The 19,142-nt window shown below is 38.8% G+C and overlaps 1 protein-coding gene across 8 annotated transcripts in view; it reads right to left on the reverse strand.

Moving 5' to 3' along the window:
• ubr5 (ubiquitin protein ligase E3 component n-recognin 5) overlaps nt 1-18,672 on the reverse strand; it is a 164,186-nt gene extending 145,514 nt beyond the window's left edge. For 6 of the 8 annotated variants that reach the window (XM_072570730.1, XM_072570733.1, XM_072570729.1 and 3 more), the window contains exons 1-2: nt 18,326-18,671; nt 7,803-7,847 (exon numbers count right to left, since the gene is read on the reverse strand). In XM_072570730.1, the coding sequence (XP_072426831.1) occupies nt 7,803-7,847; nt 18,326-18,387 (107 nt within the window). In that variant the 5' untranslated portion in view covers nt 18,388-18,671. Of the gene's footprint in view, nt 1-7,802; nt 7,848-18,325 lie in introns of all 8 variants that reach the window. The other 2 variants (XM_072570726.1, XM_072570728.1) reach the window with 1 other exon arrangement.
• Nucleotides 18,673-19,142: the final 470 nt, after the last annotated feature.

Below are 19,142 nucleotides of genomic sequence, written 5' to 3' on the forward strand. Positions count from 1 at the left end.
GTCGACCTCATTCCCTCGGACTCTGCGGTAACGGTATCTCTAACATAACTTATGCACTTGTATGTCAACGAGTCCGTCCCAGTGAGATTAGTGTCCCCCTGGAATCTCGGAGGTTACAGTCGTCTAAAAGCAGGATTTGAGGCCCCGGAACATAGTACATAAGATACAGGATAATTACTTTGTCTATCTCAATCACCCTCCCTTCAACCAGTTGTTAAAAAGGGGAAATCCCCCACATGAAGATCAGGACCCTGAAGTGGATGTGGAGACTGAGGACACTGAACCAGTATATAGAGATGGGTTAAGAAGTTGAGAGTTTAAAAATGTCTAATGACAATATTTCTAATGACAATGCATTAACAGCTTTAACCTGGTACATTAACATCTTCTAGAGAAGGAAATAAGTTGCTCTCACTTGGTCTGCTCCATATGATTCCTAACCCACACAGCGTGCTTTGAATCTTAACTTCTTTCAAATAAACTAAGAAGCCATTTAGTTGCATTAAACTGCTGAAGACATCTGGTACTGACCTAGGCACCAAAAACAACAAGAGCAATGATGACCCTGCATTGTTATCCTTACCAAGAACAGGGACGCATGCAAAACTTAGAGCTGCTCCAAAGAACAGAACAGCAAAGGATCATAGTTCATTTAATCATACTTGAGACCCAAACACCATCACCATCAACTGATAGGACGGAGGATATTGCCTTGGTAATGGTCAACATTCACTCCAAAAGGAGAAGACAACCCTCAGTCAATTGCCACCTTTCACATATTCCTCAGGTGATCAATTAGCACCCCATAATGTTGAACACCAACAGAGAGTGACCTGGCACAATGTACTCTGACAGGGAACTTCAATATCAATCATCAAAAGTGGCTCAGTAGTGGTACTACTGACAGAATTTAACTATATCATGGTTTATATACTCGTCAATAATTTGGTATTATCGTTGATCTAAAACTAAACTGAAATAACCACTACGGCTACAAGAGCAGGTCAAAGGATATGAATTCTTGGACAGGGATATTCTGTGGTCCAGAATTTTATACTCCTCTAACCAATCGGTTTCAGTAAAGTTATAACACTAGCACCTACCCAGCAACATGAAAAACTGACCAATTATGACCGTCCACAAAAGCAGGATAAATCCATTCTGGTTAATTACCACTCTAATAGTCTACACTCAAAGCAGTGTAAGGGGTCATCAATGGCATAAAGTGGGCGGCACTGCTGCCTCACAGCGCCAGAGACCTGGGTTCAATTCCCATCTCAGGCAATCGTCTGTGTGGAGTTTGCATGTTCTCCCAGTGTCTGTGTGGGTTTCCTCCGGGTGCACCAGTTTCCTCCCACAATCCAAAGATGTGCAGGTTAAGTGAAATGGCCATGCTAAATTGCCTGTCGTGTTAGATGAAGGGGTAAATGTAGGAGAATGGGTCTGGGTGGGTTGCTCTTCGGAGAGTCGGTGTGGACTAGTTGGGCCGAAGGGCCTGTTTCCATACTAAGTAATCTAATCTAATTTAAATAGCAGTAACCTGCTCACTGACTCTCAGACTGATTTATGCTAAGGCCATTAAGCTACTATCTCACGTAGCCTTCATTTAAACACTGAATGCAGATCAACTCCAGAGATAATACAAGACTGACATCAAGGGTGCCCAGCACAACTAGAGTCAACAGAAATCAGAGAGAAAGCTCTCCGCTAGGTGGGTCATACCTAGCCAGCTGAGTTGGAAGTCAATTGCCTCAGCTCCAAGGAAACACTACATAGTTCCTCCAAATTGCATCCACAGTTGAACTATAACTAGCTGTTTCATTAATGAGCCCCCTCCTGAAGGTCAGACTGGGAATGTTAACTGATCATGCAACATTCAGCAATCATAGTTTTTCAGATACTGAAGCAATTAGTGTTCATGTGCAGCCAGATCAGAACATAATTCAGATTCAAGTTAAATGGCAAATAAAGCTCACACCACAGAAGTGCCAGGCAATTACCATCTCAAACAAGAGGGAATCTAACTATTTCATGATCTATATAACCATCAATAATTTGGTATTATCATTGACCTAAAACTAAACTGAAATAACCACTATGACTACAAGAGCAAATCAAAGAATAGGAATTCTTGCATAGGGATATTTTTCATCGTCCAATGCCTGCCCACTATCTATAGAGAAAAGTTAGGAGGTCGAAGAAATGCTCTCCACTTCCCTGGCTAACTGTAATTTCAACAACATAGGGCGACACGGTAGCTCTGTAGTTAGCACTGTTGCCTCACAACACGTGGGTGTAATGCTCTTCAGGTGGTCAGTGTGGACTCGATGGGTTGAATGGCCTGTTTCCACACTGAAAGGATTCTATGATTGCACGATTACCTTCATACCATCTGAAACAAAATCAGCCTGTTTGATTACCACCTCATGCAGCATATTACAACTCTTACCACCGTGGCATCTACAAGACACACCATAGCAATTCATGAAGGCTCCTTCAATAACACCATTCCTACCAACAACTTCCATCACCTCAAAAACGAACGGCAGCAAATAATTGAAAGTATCACCAGCTTTAAGTCCCCTCCAACAAAACACAATCCTGATTTGTAACTTTAGTGTTATTTTTCACTATCACCTGGTCAAAATTCAGGAACTTCCTTCTTAACAGCACATAGTGTACTCATCACATGACCTTAGTGATTCATGGAGGCACATTTGAGATGGGCAAGAAATGCTAGCCTATTAGTGAGCCCCATTCCCAAAAGTATAAAAATGTCCTCAAGTAGAAAACAAACTCATAGGGTTACAGAGATTGAGCATGGCACGAGGACTGACCATAAGACTTAACAGCAGAGGTAGGCCACTTGGGCATTAAGCCTGTTCTGCCGTTCAGTGAGATTTGATAATCCATAACTTCATTATCCTGCCTTTTCCACATAATACACAATTTCCTTGCTTAAAAAAAATGTCTCAGCCTTGAATGTGTGCAACCACCCAGAGTTCCACTGACTGAGTACTCTCAAATAATTCCTCATGCTTCTTAAATGGGCATTCCTTACTTTGAGATTGTGCCCCTTAGTCCTAACGCTCTCTCACAAAGGGAGCAATACACACTCCACATCTGTTCTGTTCAACTTATATAGGGAGGAAATTCTGAAGAGGGCACAGGCTATTAAAAAAATACAGTGGGCAAATTGAGTAAATGTGGGAAAATGTAAAATGTCCATTTCTACTCATACAAAAATGCAGCATCATATCTAAAGATAGATTGCAGACCTGAGAAATAAAGGAATCTGAGTGTCTTCATACGTGGGTTGCAATGTCTCCTACTGAATTCATGAAGAATGAAAGACAAGTCACATGAAATGAAGTCAGTAGTGATCACATGACAGTGTGATGAAAGATTACATGTGCCTCTGCTTTTGCACACAGATTTAGCTCAGCAACAAATACAGCAAATAATCGGGAAAGCTAATAGAATATTAATCATAAGGGGAATTGAATAAAAATTGGTGCATATGCTTCAGTTATACATGACAATGATGAGATCACATCTTAGAGTAATGTGTACAGTATTGGTCTCCCTAACTAACGAAAAATACAAATGTGCTGAAAGCAGTTTGCAGGTTCACTAGGCTATTAATTCAAATGGGCAGTTGTCTTATAATAAAAGATGGGATGGGCTAGGCTTGTATCCACTGCACAAGAGGTGACTTGATTGAAACAAATCTGAAAGCTCTTGACAGGGTACATGTGGAGAGTATGTTTCCTCTTGAAAAAAAATTAAAACTAGGAGTTAGTGGCATTGAATACAACTAGGGGGGTCAAGTTATTGAAAGTGAGAGCAACTTGGCTATGATGGAACTGCACATAATGTTAGGTCAAAGCTGTGTGCAGTTCTGAGTGACACACTAAGATCTGATTACTCTAGTCTACAGAAGAGATTCACTAGGATCAGGATGTTGTCTGGACTACAGCAATTCACTATGAAGACAGATTAGATAAACTGAAGTTTTCCTTAAGGCAGAGAAGACTGGCAGGTTGAGGGAGGGGATCTGACTAAGGCATGTGAAGCTCATGACACCATAGACATTTTCCCCCTTGTACTGGTCAATAGCCAGGGAACACATTAAGACAGAGGAAGGAGGTTTATGCAAAGAAATTTTCACCCAGATGGTTATGGGTATTTAGAACTCACTGCCAAACAAAAGGAAACAGAAGTGGGAGCTGTCAAGACATTTAACAACTATTTAGAGGAGCAGGTGAAATACTATAGCATATGAGGTTACAGGCAAAGGTGTTGGAAAATGGGAACAGAAAAGATCAATCCTTCCATACCATAAAAGCTCTAAGACAATGGCAAAATGTGAGGTCGCCCATAAGATTAGCAGAAATTCTGAGTTCAGTGCCTTTGAAATGCTCTTCCTAAGACAACAGTGTAAGAAGAGTCCTTTAACTAATTTTTTGAAGATAAAGGAGTAGATAGATTTTTGATAAAGGGGTAAAAGGTTATGGGGGTAGGCAAGAATATGGAGAAAACAAGTCAACCAAGATCTTATATGGCATAGTAGTCTTAAGAAGCCAACAGAGTTACTTCACCATGGGCAAGTGCAACGTTGAAGTGGGCGGCACGGTGGCACAGTGGTTAGCACTGCTACTCACAGCGACCGAGACCTGGGTTCAATTCCCGCCTCAGGCGAATGACTGTGTGGAGTTTGCACGTTCTCCCAGTGTTTGTGTGGGTTTCCTCCGGGTGCTCCGGTTTCCTCCCACAGTCCAAAGATGTGCAGGTCAGGTGAATTGGCCATGCTAAATTGCCCGTAGTGTTAGGCAAGGGATAAATGTAGGGGTATGGGTGGGTTGCGCTTCGGCAGGTCGGTGTGGACTTGTTGGGCCAAAGGGCCTGTTTCCACACTGTAATATAATCTAATTTTCAGAATCATCCTGGACAAGGCTTCAAAGCCTTTAAATATAAAAATTTCACTGCAGTCTTAATTATAAACTCTATTTGTCACCTGTGCCAAAATGCCAAATGTACATACTCTTATGTCAATAGATATTGACAATGTTTTTTGTAACTTATTCCCTGGTTGACAGAATTGTGTAACTCATCTACCAATGTCTGTAAAACGCTAAAGGAATACAATGTCTCCCACTGAATTCATGAAGGAGGAAACACAAATCACATGAAATGAAGTCAATAACGATCTAAGACAGTGCTGTGCAAAATAATGCCTTTCTTTGCTTTTGCACACAGATGTAGCTTAGCAATAACAAAATTCAAGTTTTCACCGTAAATTATGTTACAGAGCAAATATGAAATATGTCTGAAATTTACAGCACTTTAAAAGGTAAGACTTTCATTAACTTGGAACTCAGAATTGAAAAGGACAATGGAGAACTATTCATTGAACCCGACCTATCGCAGTTTAACAAACTAGTGCACATTATGCTGCAGCTACGGGTTTAGATATTCTGGTCTAAGAATATTACCAAATTCTGGAAGGCAATAAAACCATAGCCTTACTACCTGTCCATATTCACTCCAATTTAGCTTCAGGTTTATTTCACTTGGGGATGGTACCCTTCTTCAAGCTCCACCAGATAGACACTCTTTGCTAATAAATTACATGACAAATAAAGTAACACAAGCCAATTTTAGTGAATGCAGAGCAGGGTCCCAGAATAGCAACATTAAGCAACATGAACAGTTACCAGTTGAGGTGACGAGTAAATTAATATGTAATATAATCAAAATTTAGGTGGATTTTTGGTCCTTCAATAAGATTATGGCCGGACTAATTGTTATCTGGATTCCTTTTTCCTATATGTTTCACTAAACATAAACTGGACTCCCTTAACTATCAAAGCTGCATCCAACTTGGCCCTAAAGACATCAAACAACCCAACCTCCACTGCTTTTGGAAGAAAATAATTCTGCATTCTATGCTCACAGGAGATCATCTGTCTTAAATGGGAGACCTCCGAAGTGTTCATATATAGAAATTCTTAGGATTAATTTTCATTTTAAAAATGCTGGAATTCCAATTTCCAGTGATGTGTCAAATATGCATTATAGCTTTTTTAAAAATTCACTCATGGGTCTTGCCCATTGCTAGCTGGGCCAGCACTTATTGCCTCTACCTAAATGCCCTTGAGGAGGAAGTAGAGCAGCCTGTTTGAAGCACTGCAGTCAGTGCTGATATTGTATAATGTTCAGCTCACATCTCATGATAGTGGATTCAGTTGTAGCTTAAAGCTCCAATTTCAATGACTGTCTAGTAGTTCACTTTTAAAAATAAACTCATGAAGAATGAAGAGCAGAGGTCTTTCAAACTCCTCCACCTCACCCATTACTGTAAATTGACCATCACGACACAGGTAAGTGCGCTGCACTCATCAGTATCACGTCAACTGGGTAAACATAAATACATACATGCCACTAAAGAGATACATGATCACTGGCTATATACTTGTGATGTTAAACTACACTTTTAGTTTTAAAGTCTGTCTCACATTGTCCCAAAGCATTTTACGCCTATAAGTTTCTGTTAGAGTGAAGTCACGTATGGAGACAATAACAATTTCCTATGGCAGTGACTTCAGAAAAATCAAATTAGATTAATTAATCTCTTAGCAATTATGACATACTAGTAGAATACCTTCTTTGAATAATGCTATAAGATCTTTAACATCTACATAAAACAGGCAGACAATCCTCTAATTAAACATGTAATATAAGAGCCATGGCCCACAAAGCACAACAGACATTCTTCAAATGAGAGACAATTGGTTAAATAAAGTTTGAAGGTAACCATTCCACAAGTGTGGGACAAGAAGAGGCAATATCAAAACAGTGTGGATCTCACACTGTTGGCTTTACTCTGCATCACACCCAAGGTATCTAGCCAACTGAGCTAAATGACCCAATCGTTTAATGCTCCTATCACCAAAACTGTAGCACTGTTTCAAGTCTGCTTTTTGTGTCAACCTAGTCTTTGCATTCACGTCCTGTAGGTTCTCTCAAACCCACAATCTTGAAACACAGCTAAGATTGCTAAAGCTGAACGACGCTGGACTGGACCAAAACAGATTTGATAAAATAGAGGGAAGACTAGACATAATTCAACCAATGGCAAAAACATTAAAGTTTTACAGTTTCTCTGCCTAACTTTGCTAAGATGAACATCAAACACTAAATAATTGCATCCAATAATTAATACTGACTGAATTTAATAGAATTTGGTTGGCTGACATCAAGGAAAATTCAAAAGATTTTAAATAAATGAATTAGCAATGTAAACTCAGTATAGAAATCTTCTACAGTGCAATGCAATCAGAGACACCAGTAATGAATTAATGTAAATGCACAAAAGATTGTCAAATCCAAGATAGTTTACAAAATCACAAAATGTACATGACATTCAACTGCCAGCAAATCGAAGTCAAATCAGAGTTAGCAGTACCCAGCCTGCATCTAATCTGGATAGATACCCTGCAGATAACAGATCACTGAGATTGAAATAGAAAGCAAAGCTGGAGTTCCAACATTTGGTGCACAGACTAAATTATTGCCGGGAAATTAACTAGATTCGATGTTAACATTTCAAAAACAAATTTTCTAACTTTCACTGGGCAAAAATGCACTCAATTAAATTTAGTTCTACAAATCCAATCTGTGACAGCTGCTCAAGTATTAGCCAGGTTAAGAAAATCAGTGAAGTCAAAGATTTAAACCCACAGATCACAAGCAGAACAAAGTACAGTTTAAAAAAAACTGAAATTAAATACTTCCAATACCTGCTTAGATTGAATTTGTTGAGCTTTTCGGATACTTCCCGTAATCTGCAAAGATAATAAGCTTAGTTAAGCATTGATAAAATATATTTGCCATCCTGCTTCAAGAAGTGTCTACAGTAAATTATAGTAAACTATGTTACATAATTTTCGATCATTTAAACAATGCTGTAAAGAACCTTAATTTGCCTTGTACATTTGCAGTTGGAGCCAGACAATTAGACATTTTAAAATAATTTTACAAAGTGTTCAGTGTATAATTGTTTTAATATTCATCCACAATTTAATTTTGAATAAACAGGTGCTATTTAAAATAAATCAGCAAGACACATCAAGTGCAAATATATTTACAACAATCCTCTATAGCACAAGATAACCCACGCACATTGTCACTTATCTTTGCAAATCTCATTTTAAAATCTGGTGTGGATTCTCTGTAGCAAGATTGAGGCTACTTGTAAGCCAAACCATTAGAACCTTTTCTAATTTTATTAGCCTACAAGCTGCAAAGAAGGCTGTTCCAGATTTGATACAATTGTGGCACAGTGATAATGACCCTACTCCCGGATCAGGAGATTAGAGTTCAGGTCCCATCTGTTCTAGAGGTGTAGAATAACATCTCTGAACAGGTTAATTAGGGAAAAAAAAATGTTGTTTGATCCTCATCACTTTCCCCTCAAAAAAACAGTTTTATGTATAATTTGTAATTGGCATATAATGCAAACTTGAGCATACTGCAAATGTTTAGATCTTACACCTGACTAAGAATTATCAATCTCATCTCTGCTCCTTTTGTCCTTGTAGATTACAGCCATCTATAAATTAGTTCCTTGAACAGCCCCAATCAGATTTCACTAACAGGTTATATCTGCATTGTCATACTTCTGTTGCTCCAAGCGTCTCTGCAGCCACTCATCCTCATCCAACACACCCCTCCCACCCGCAAAATCTCCCTATATGCAACAGACTTTACCACTGAAATGTTCTTCAGCTCAGTAGTGCCAATTTACAGAAGGGTAATCAGTCAAGTAAAATGCATTATTCATACAAGTCCAGCGAAAGACACCTACTTCAAAACTGTCATTTCCAAAAGTGAAAGCTATAGTTGGTTATTTCAATATTGAATCTCACATGCAAGCAATGAGCACAAGCATAGTTTGGAAGCATTTTACAAAAACTGGCAACAAAAACAAGTTGCATACAATGAATAGATGACATTTAACCATATTCACAAATATGGCTGAAAAATCATTCTTTAGAAACTACTCAAGTTGTGCAGTCCAAGAATAACATTCTCTTCAATGATATTGCTAATGGGTAAATAACTTCCACCGCTAATACTCTACTTCTAAGTCTACACAGTCACTTGGCCAAGAACAAATAAGATTTGCTTAGAGACAGCATGAGTCCCAAAAGCACAAAATCTGTAAAGTATACCTGTTTCAGTCTGGACTCAAATGAAAAGATTATTATTATAGTTAACAATCCCATGAGAACCATCCCTGTGATCTGTTCCTCAACTGGTGTATATCAACTTAAAATTAGTAATTCAGTATTTCACAATTAGAATTATTGTGCAGAGTTCTTACTGTAGAAATCAATGGCCAAACAGTGGTTTTCAAAATTCTTGTCCTAATCAACATTTTTAAAAATGTTTTATGGCAGGTTATGCCCATTATAATTTTAATTTCTCCAGTACACTGTACTATAATTAGGTCTTGTGAACTTAAATACTCCACAAAAATTTGATGTCAAACGAATTCAAAATTCTAGTTTTCACATACTTTTCTTTTGAGATATAATGTACAAAGACATTATGTGTATTCCATCAATGAATACACAAACATATCAGAATAATCAATTGCAACTACCAACTCAAAATCACAAAATGATGAACGTCTTCAAAATAAATTGGATTTAAAAAGATGAATCACTGTAGATGCGCAAATCAAATGTTAAAAAAGTGCTGGAAATGGAACGTTGTGAAAAGAAAGCTACAAGTCAACAGTTCAGGTGCTTTGTTGGTCTCTTCACAGATTTGCAACATCATTTTTTAATTAAAAAAGTGCACTTAACAGACATTAGATTACAATTTAAAAAACTGAACGACAAAGTTAACTTAACCACGTAATACAAAAAGATAAATTGTATTTAAAAATTCATCAAGAAAAATAAGCATCACTGGTTATATAAATTCGGGAGATTCCATTTGACAGCATAAGTGGTCAATTCTGTCACTGCTGCACAACTGATATTTTTCTCTCTTTGAAATTCTTATCATTTACTAACTGATTTAATTATATTGTGCACTGTACCTGAAAACTGCCAATTTCACATGACTCAAATCCCTAAATTACTACTTCAAACAACCAACACACATTAGGCTACTTGATAACACCGCCGTGTTAGAGGTAGCATATTAACAATGATAGAGAATTAACTAAAAAAAAATCACATAACAAGCACTACAGCTGATGAAGGGGCTGTGCTCTAAAAGCTTATGTGATTTCAAATAAATCTGTTGGACTATAACCCGGTGTCATATGACTTCTGACTTTGCCCATCCCAGTCCAACACCAGTACCTCCACATCATAACTAAAATAGAAGAGAGTGAGTTTGAATATGGGTGGTATTTTTAGGATGGCTGTAACTTGGGACTACTGCAAGAATCACAACTTTTTGCAATTAATGACTTGGATGAAGAAAGACACTGTAACCAAGTGTGTGGATGACACAAACACAGATGGGAAGGCAAGTGGTGAAGGTTTAGCAAGCAATTGCTTGACAAATGGAACAGAAATGTGCAGAAATGTGAGGCTATGCACTTTGGCAGAATGAATAGAGGAGCTGAATGTTACTGAAAAGGAGAAAGACTGCAGAAAGCTACAGAATCAAGGAATTTGCGAGTGCATAGTCATGAACCACAAAAAGCTAGCATCTATAATCAATGGGTAACAGGAAAGGAAAATGTATGCTGGTCTTTATTTCAAAGTGAATGGAATATAAAACGTAGGAGGTTTTGTTAAAACTATACAAGGCACTAGCCAGTTCATAACTGACATATTGTGAACGGTTTTGGCATCTGATCTAAGGAAAGGTATTGGAAATTGTCCAGAAAGGTTCATTAGGCTGTTATCAGGTATTATCTGAGGAGAGGAGTAGAAGACTGGGCCTGTATTCACTGAAATTAAGAATAATGACAGGCAACCTTATTGAAGAATATAAATGTTCATTTCAGTATATTCAAGGCTCAGATGGACAGATTTTTTACATCAGTAAGGGAATCTAGGGTTATGAGGAAAAGGCAGGAAAGTGGAGTTGAGCACCATTAGATCAGCAGTGATCTCATTGAATGGCAAAGCAGACTCAGTGCAATGCATGGCTTAGTTTTGCTCCTCCATCTTATGGTAAAAATCTGACTCAACATTTCAAAAGGAACAAAAAGTATTAAAAGTTCTTAATTATTCTAAATTATTTAACGACAAGATCAAATTTGCAGCCTCTTTGCTGATAATTTGCTGAAAATTCACATAACTTAACAAAATTAGCTTGGCATTGTGTGTTAAGTACTGAAGGGAGCTAACAAATTCAGATCAAGTGCCTAGTTAGTATATGATTCCCTCCCCGCCTCAATAAAGAGAATTCTCACTAGGATCACCGATGCAAACATCACAGTTTGCAAGAAAACAACGTAAAATTCTCAGAAGTGTGTTAAATGTTTGGATGAAAGCAGTCAAATCATACTGAGTTTTGTGCATGACAATCCAGTCATTTTTCTCAGTTTATTTCACTAATGTAAAATTTAGTGAAGTCTGAATTCCTAAATTAACAAGCCAAATTAAAAAGACTCCAATCTAGGATGGAGTAGAAACTATAGGAATCTTTCTGCTACATAAAAACTATAATCACTGTTTCACTATATTTTCTTACTCCTTTGTTCAACAAATTAGGAAAAAAATGACACTGTGTAGTAGAGCCGACTTAATGGAAGTATGAGTCTCAACCCTTTGAACTTTTGGTTGGGGCAGCCATTGCAAAGTAAATACTTTACAAATCTTCTGAAAAGGGCATCTAAAGAAAACTACTGTGTCGGGGTATGAATCTTTCTAAAACATTAAGACCAGTAACGTTATAAACACCTTAGCATAAAAGTCAGCACCTAACATAAACCACCCTTCATAATAAAAAAAACTGCCGTTGGTTCCACATAAGAGCGCTTGCTGCACCATTCAGGGTAAGCCTGAACAAAACAAATAAAGTTGTAAAATCTACTACATTTAGTCTAAGATTAAGATCTGTGAGAATGTACAGCAAAAATTACAGGTTTTAAATACACGCCAAGCATTACCCAGTGAGCAGAATACACAAGGAGCTGTCAAGGTGCAGAATTCCTGAAAAGAACTGATCCAAGAACAAGTTAACTGGAAATAAATAGAAATGGGAATAGAACAGAACAAAAATTAAGAAACCAGAGGTGATAAAGTTCTGCATTACAGACGACCACCAAGTCAAAGCCCTTAGGAAGAAAGAGAGTGTAGCAGGATAGATACAAAGTTAGCTGAATGACCTGAAACAATAAAAATGAATGTTTTTTTTGGATGAGGGAAAGGTATATGGCATGGTTGCAGTGAGTCACACGAGATCCACTGGCTTTTGTTGATTTATATTAACTAAAATTATTGGCATACAGCTTCAAATTTTGCAACTACAGAGGACCACTAGACTTTAAGGAAACACAGTCAAGGCTGTGGTGCTGGAAAATTACAAGTCAAGCAGCATCCGAAGAGCAGGGGAAATCAAAATTTCGGGCATAAGCCCTTCATCAGGAATAAGGCTTGTGAGCCATGGGGGTACAGAGATAAATGGGAGGGGAGGTGGGGCTGAAGGGAAGGCAGTTGAGAGTGTGATAGATAAATGAAGGCGGGGGGGGTTATAGGTCAGATAGGAGGGTGGAGCAGATAGGTGAGAAGGAAAATGGACATATAGGACAGGTCATGAGGCAACGCTGAGAGAAAAAAAAATGATTGGATCTGGGATAAGGTGGGGGAAGGGGAAAATGAAGAAACTGGTGAAATCAACATTAATCCCAAAGCAGAAGATGAGGCAATCTTCCTCCAGGCATTGGGTGGTTAGGGTTTAGTGTTGGAGAAGGCCCAGGACCTGAAAGGCCTTGGCGGAGTGGGAGGGGGAGTTGAAGTGTTCGGCCATGGGGCGGTGGGGTTGCTTTGTGTGTGTGTCACGGAGATGTTCTCTGAAGTTTTCTGCAAGTAGGCAGCCTATCTCCCCAACGTAGAGGAGACTGTATTGAAACACAGGCTGATGAAACAAGCAGTCAAGTGACAGCGTAATTTCATGTAAAGAAGTGTAAAGTAATCATGTTTGGGTGGACGAACACAGAGGCAATATAAAATAAACGCTTCAATTTGAAGGGGACATGGATTGTATGCACACAGCATGGAAGATAGCTGGGCAAGATGTGCTATTGGGCTTTACTGAAAATACTGGTTTGGGCTCAACTGAAGGTACCACATTGCTGAAATGATATAAACAGTTGAGAGAGGGTGCAGAAAAGATTTACAGGAACTATTCCAGATAAGGAGCTTCAGTTAACTGGTCAGATTGAAGACACTAGGTATGATTTTGTAAGAGGCGTTCAAGAAATAATTTGATAGAGGTGTTCAATGTCATGAAGTATCTCAACAAAGGTAATAGAAACTCTTTCCATGGCAGAAGGTTAACAAACCATTTAACAAAGATTCAAATATAATAGAGAGAAAAATAAATCACTGACATGAGGAAAACATTTTCTTTAAATTTAGGTGACTTTACAAAGCAAACAGTTAGGATCTAGAATGCACTGCCAGAGAACATGGTGGAGGAAGATTCAAACGTTTTTTTTAAAAACGGGAATTCAATAACCAACTGGCGAACGGTTAAATGGAAAGGGCAGGGGAATGGGGCTTCTGAATTCTTCTTACAGAAAGCCAGAATAGGTTTAAGTCAAATGACTTCCTTTCATGCTGTATCTGTTCCATGATTCTACAAAGTGATGTTACACATCCTACTAATATTTCTCTACATTACATAAATAAGCCTAACCTGAACATAAAGTCTGCTACAGCTTCATACAGGTCTTTATGGATGGAACTAATTATACAAGTTAGACAGTTTGAATTTTACAAGCAGGTATAAAAATTCATATGCTTGGAATGAATCAACTGACACATCATTGTCACTGGGTCCAAAATAAAATTCTGGTTTCTTAATCTACAAAATTTTCAAACTGGTTTTGCTCACTTTATCTCAACTGAGATTTTCTGGAATAGAAGCACAAGTAGCAACCAGTTAACTCAAAGAAATGTTTTGAAAGTAAAAAGGAAAAAACCCCATCTGCAAATTAACACTGTTCTTCACCAATGGCATGTCAGCTTCAGAAGATGCAGGATATGAAGAGTTCTAGAATATAAGACTGAGTACAAGTCAGTTTCTGGTTTACTATCACTCATGCAATGAATCACAGTGTACCTTATCTGCTCTACAAAAAAATGCAAACACCTAACAATATTTTGCATAACTCATGGCCACAGACCTAACATCAGTAGGACCACCAGATACAAACAACAGTTGTATGATCTGTAACATTCAGCTGGAATTACAGTATATTTTAATATTATCAAATTCAGCAATTCATTAACAATAGTCAGAGTTGTCAATAAAGTTTCTCCTATTGATATGTATATTAATATCAACGAAGGATCATCACTTCTGGGAATCAAGTTCTGGGAGTTAGAGAAACTTTAGCAGAGGGAAAACAGCCACTGTATCACTGTAGTGAGTGATAAAGCAAACACCAGAAACCAAGCAGTCTGGTTGCTCCTGTTTCTTATGCAGCAGGAGACGTGTCAGACCAACGATAGTGACCAGTTAAGATGCATATATAAATAGCAAACTAGATTAGTCAAATTAGAATAAACAATTTTTCCAACTAATGTGTAACATAACTTATTTAGACTGAATAGGGCAAAATGAACAAGCACAACTGATCAGGAAAAAAGATAAATACAACCATAGCATTTGGTCTTATAGAAAGGGTGTAAATGTCTTTCCTATAATTAACTTTTGCTTTATGTTCACAACTTGCCTATTTAATACAGCTTCAGATTGCATTTTGAACAGTTAATACAGCCAGGTACAAAATCCATTTTCAATAGGACAAACACATCCAGATCTAAAACTCCAATTGATAAACTTTAAGTGAGCAAGTAGCAAACAGATCTTCTACTAGAAAGAGTAAAACAATGGAAATGACCTCTGGAACTATGCAAGTTAAATGTTTGGATCTCAAAAGCACTAATTTGCAATGAGAGCACTATTCTTCCTAAAAAAAACCACCAAATTGGAGAACACAGCAGTAAGTATAAGAAACTAACAACACAAGATAAGCTTAGGGTAGAAAGTAAGTATGGAAGAAAATGAGAATGAGGTGCAGTAGCTCAATCTTTTTTCATTGATAGTCTATTGTGCTGTCTCCTAACAGGCAAGTGATGCAGAATGTATTGCTACGTCTTTCCAGAAAAAGTGGAGCAAGTCCACGATGATTCCAAAGAGGTACATTCTGGGAGTTACAAGAAAGGGAAAGATTGTCACTGGCATGATCAGCAAACATATGGGCCTCAATCAACAGAAAGGGAAACTAATCATGGAAACGGAGTTAGTTGGCAGTTTCTGTAGTCTGCAGCTCAGTCAAAAAGCACATCACAAAAGTCTGAGCCTTGATTTGATAAAAACAAAGATGAAGGTTTTGGTTGAGGTGGTTTTTTATGCTTCAAAAATAAGCAGTTTTGATACTGGACTAAATGTGACATTGGTAGCTCAGCTAAAGACAGCAAGATTTTAAAGTTGAGTGTCCAAATGGAGTGAGGAACCCCAGAAGGGTAAGGAACTTTGACTGAGACATAAACCTAACCGTATGGTGTGGCAAATAAAGGGGGAAAAAATCTGATTCAAATCATAAGATCCTATAACATAGAAACAGGAGCAGGCCATTCAGCTGCTTGACCCTTACCCATCTTCCATAACCATATTCTCCTTTGTCAATTTAGCTCACCCCAGAGTTGAAACAAACTGCTGAACCTTTTCTCATAAAGCAACCACTTCTTCTCAGAAATCAACCTAGTAAACTTTGAGGCAATTATGTCATCCCTAAAGCTAGGAGACCTAATTGAGCTTGGTTTAAAAAAAAGAACTGCAGATGCTGGAAATCAGAAACAAAAATGGAAATTGCTGTAAAATCTCAGCAGGCCTAGCAACAACTATGAAGAGAAATCAGAATGAATGTTTCAGACCCAAAAACCCTTCTTCTGAACTCTGAAGGGTCGCTGGACCCAAAACGTTAACTGATTTCTCTCCACTGATGCTGCCAGACTTGCTGAGATTTTTCAGCAATTTAATCATTTTTGATTCTGAGCTTAGTGTCAGTTAATTATGGAGAAAGAATGAAGACAATAGTCAAATATAGAGTAAGTACAAACAGGTAGCATTTGGAATTATCAGCAAACATCTGGAAACAATCCAAGGTTTGGAGTGAGTCAAAGACAAAACTGTGGGTCACATTTTGGGGCAAATCATAGTGACCACATCCAAGTCAGAGATGTGACTACTGGCACATTAAAATAGATGATACATATTACATATCTAATTGAATTGCATTAAATGACCTTTTCATCACTACATGCATTTTCTTGCTTGATTTTAGAGATCAGTACAGTTGTCCACAAAGGGTCATTTTTTCAGAACGGTTTAACTTGATTCCACTGTGTTTCGGAAAAATTTAAACCGACTCATTAAGATTAGCCAATTCTATACTATTTGTGTCACATAAAACACTGCAATAATGAAAACACATTGGACATACCCACGAATAATCATTAGACTCAATCCAAGAAAATTTGTAATAGGTTAAAATTTACTTGGACTATATTACAGTAAAGAGTTCAATTTTCTTCCCTGAATCATTTTCCTCACATGACAACAACCCTGTGCTTTGCCAAGTGCTGTGCTTGATTTGATAGCAAGTCTGTTAACCATTCTCCACATAGAACAAAATGAAAAAACCTCAAAAGCTAGAAACACCAAGACTAATTGTGGCGTAATGATTTGAATTTTTCTTTTGAGACAAAACAAGCATGTCAAAAAGTTATTAAACACCACATAATCGGACTAACCAAAAGAACTCTATACCTTTAGAATATGACTCTTAAAAAGGTTTAAGCAAATCTGCTGTGAAAAAATGTTAAATGACTTACTTCCTAAAGAAATATTTAAGTCATTTTAGTTCAAGAGCTATATTCTTAACTTCAGATGGCTCCAATAGGACTTGAATATTGAATTTATCATGTTATGCACAAATTGTAATCTGACCGTATAAAATTCATATTGAACACCTGAGAAGACTGGTTCTGATCTTGTCAATATTAACTTTTTCTAAGACGCATTTTTTAATCCAGAGAACGTTTAGGATGAAGTAGTAGTCAACAGTTCAATTCAGGCCCAAGTTCATTCATTATAATAAGATTAGTTTGCCTTTAATGTGTTACTTATCTTACAGAATATTGGTGACGTTAGAATATATATGCAACAATATTAATAGCGCCAAAGATCTTTTTGCTTAAAACGAGACAATTTACTTTCTAGTAAAGAAAACTTAAATTTCTTTCACCCTCCTATAGGACGTTAAGACAAAGGCCGGGAGCTGGTAGTGAAATATCTACTCAGATTTATGGGATGGGTGCACCCGGATGATCAAACTACAGAGCCGGTATCACCAGCTCCATTAACAACGGGGAGGGGAAGACAGGCCAACAATCGCTCTGCAAATGACGCATCAGCCAACACAGCACTGTCTCAGTAGCCAAACTGTCTGGCTCCCAAAATATTTCACGAACATGTGCTTCACGAATTACTTCAGAACAAAACATACATATTTACAAAGCACCAAGCTCCTTTCTTCCCATGCCCAGCGAGACAGGAAAATGACAAATCAGTCTTGGTGCCAGGCACGCACCCTCGCCCCTTTCCCAAACACTGATGACTTTTTTTTAAGGAAAAGGTACCAAATCTTTTTGTGCTCGAGCTTGATAAATCATATGGGAGATAAAGGGCCTCGTTATCTTGAAACGATCAAGTGTCCCCATCCACCCCTGCCACCACATCGGCGACAGTTCTCTTCACCGCCTCCGCCCTGCCCCCAACCATTCCCTTCTTGCTGATCCCACTCGAAGCCGCATTGTCCCGGCAACTTTTCCGCCAGGGCTGCCTCTCGTTCTGGCAGGAGAAGGGCTACCTCCGCGGAAACATCGAACTGGCATCCGTTTCCCCTCCTTATCTCTCTACCCACTCTTCCCAAACCACCAACTCCCCACCGCCGATTCACCCCCCCACCCCCCCCCAGCAAAAAGCCTCCGGCCTAGGCCGACCAATGTTCCGGGAGGTGGACCAATACCAAGTCCCAAACGTTGGCGCTCACCTGTCGTTGAGCTGATCCTCGGTGCCTGGTAACGGATGAACCACAAAGTGGATAGACGTCATGGTGGGACTGAGATTGAGGAAAGCAAAGCGGTCGAACCCGCGCCGCGGCAGCAAACCCAGAGAGATAGCGAGGGGGAGGGGATGGAAAACCAAATAAATAAAACCCCGATTCAGCAATTCCTTCGATCTCCTCTTTTTTTATCTTTTTAAAAAAACGACAAAAAATCCTTAAGCGTTTGGAAACGGACGGCTCGTTATATTTTCTTTCCTTGACACCCGCCACTTCAGCGAAGAGTAGCAGCTGCACCACCCGCCACCGCCACCGTCGCCGCCATCTTACTGTTGATGCACCCGCACGATCAAAGCCTCTCCGTGATTGGTCGCGCCAGCACGACCGGCCGGCGGATGGAACCAATCTTCCGATTGGCCGTCAGCGCGAGACAGCGACAGACAGTGATTGGGCGTGCGTCACATGATGTGTGGCCCTCACACGTCATCGCGGGTCAGTTGGAGGCCATTGTTAGGTAGCGGGCACGTGATAGAAGGAAAACCCTGCTCAAGGCCAAGCCTAAGCAAGTTGAACCTTTTTGTCAGTATGTCTCTAGGACTTATTCGCTCCTCCTCAACCATTAATAGAAGATTCATCCTCCTGATTCCACCATCATCATGGATACAGGACTCGTTTCCCCTGCACCATAGGTATGGGTCTCAGTCCCCCGTCTTTGCCCTTGCCATTGATGTAGCATTCATCCCCCTTACCATGAGTATAAAACTCCCCTCACCATGAATCGATGTCTTGTATCCACCCCACTCTC

Source organism: Chiloscyllium punctatum, chromosome 5, assembly GCF_047496795.1.
Source record: "Chiloscyllium punctatum isolate Juve2018m chromosome 5, sChiPun1.3, whole genome shotgun sequence".
Lineage (NCBI taxonomy): Eukaryota > Metazoa > Chordata > Chondrichthyes > Orectolobiformes > Hemiscylliidae > Chiloscyllium > Chiloscyllium punctatum.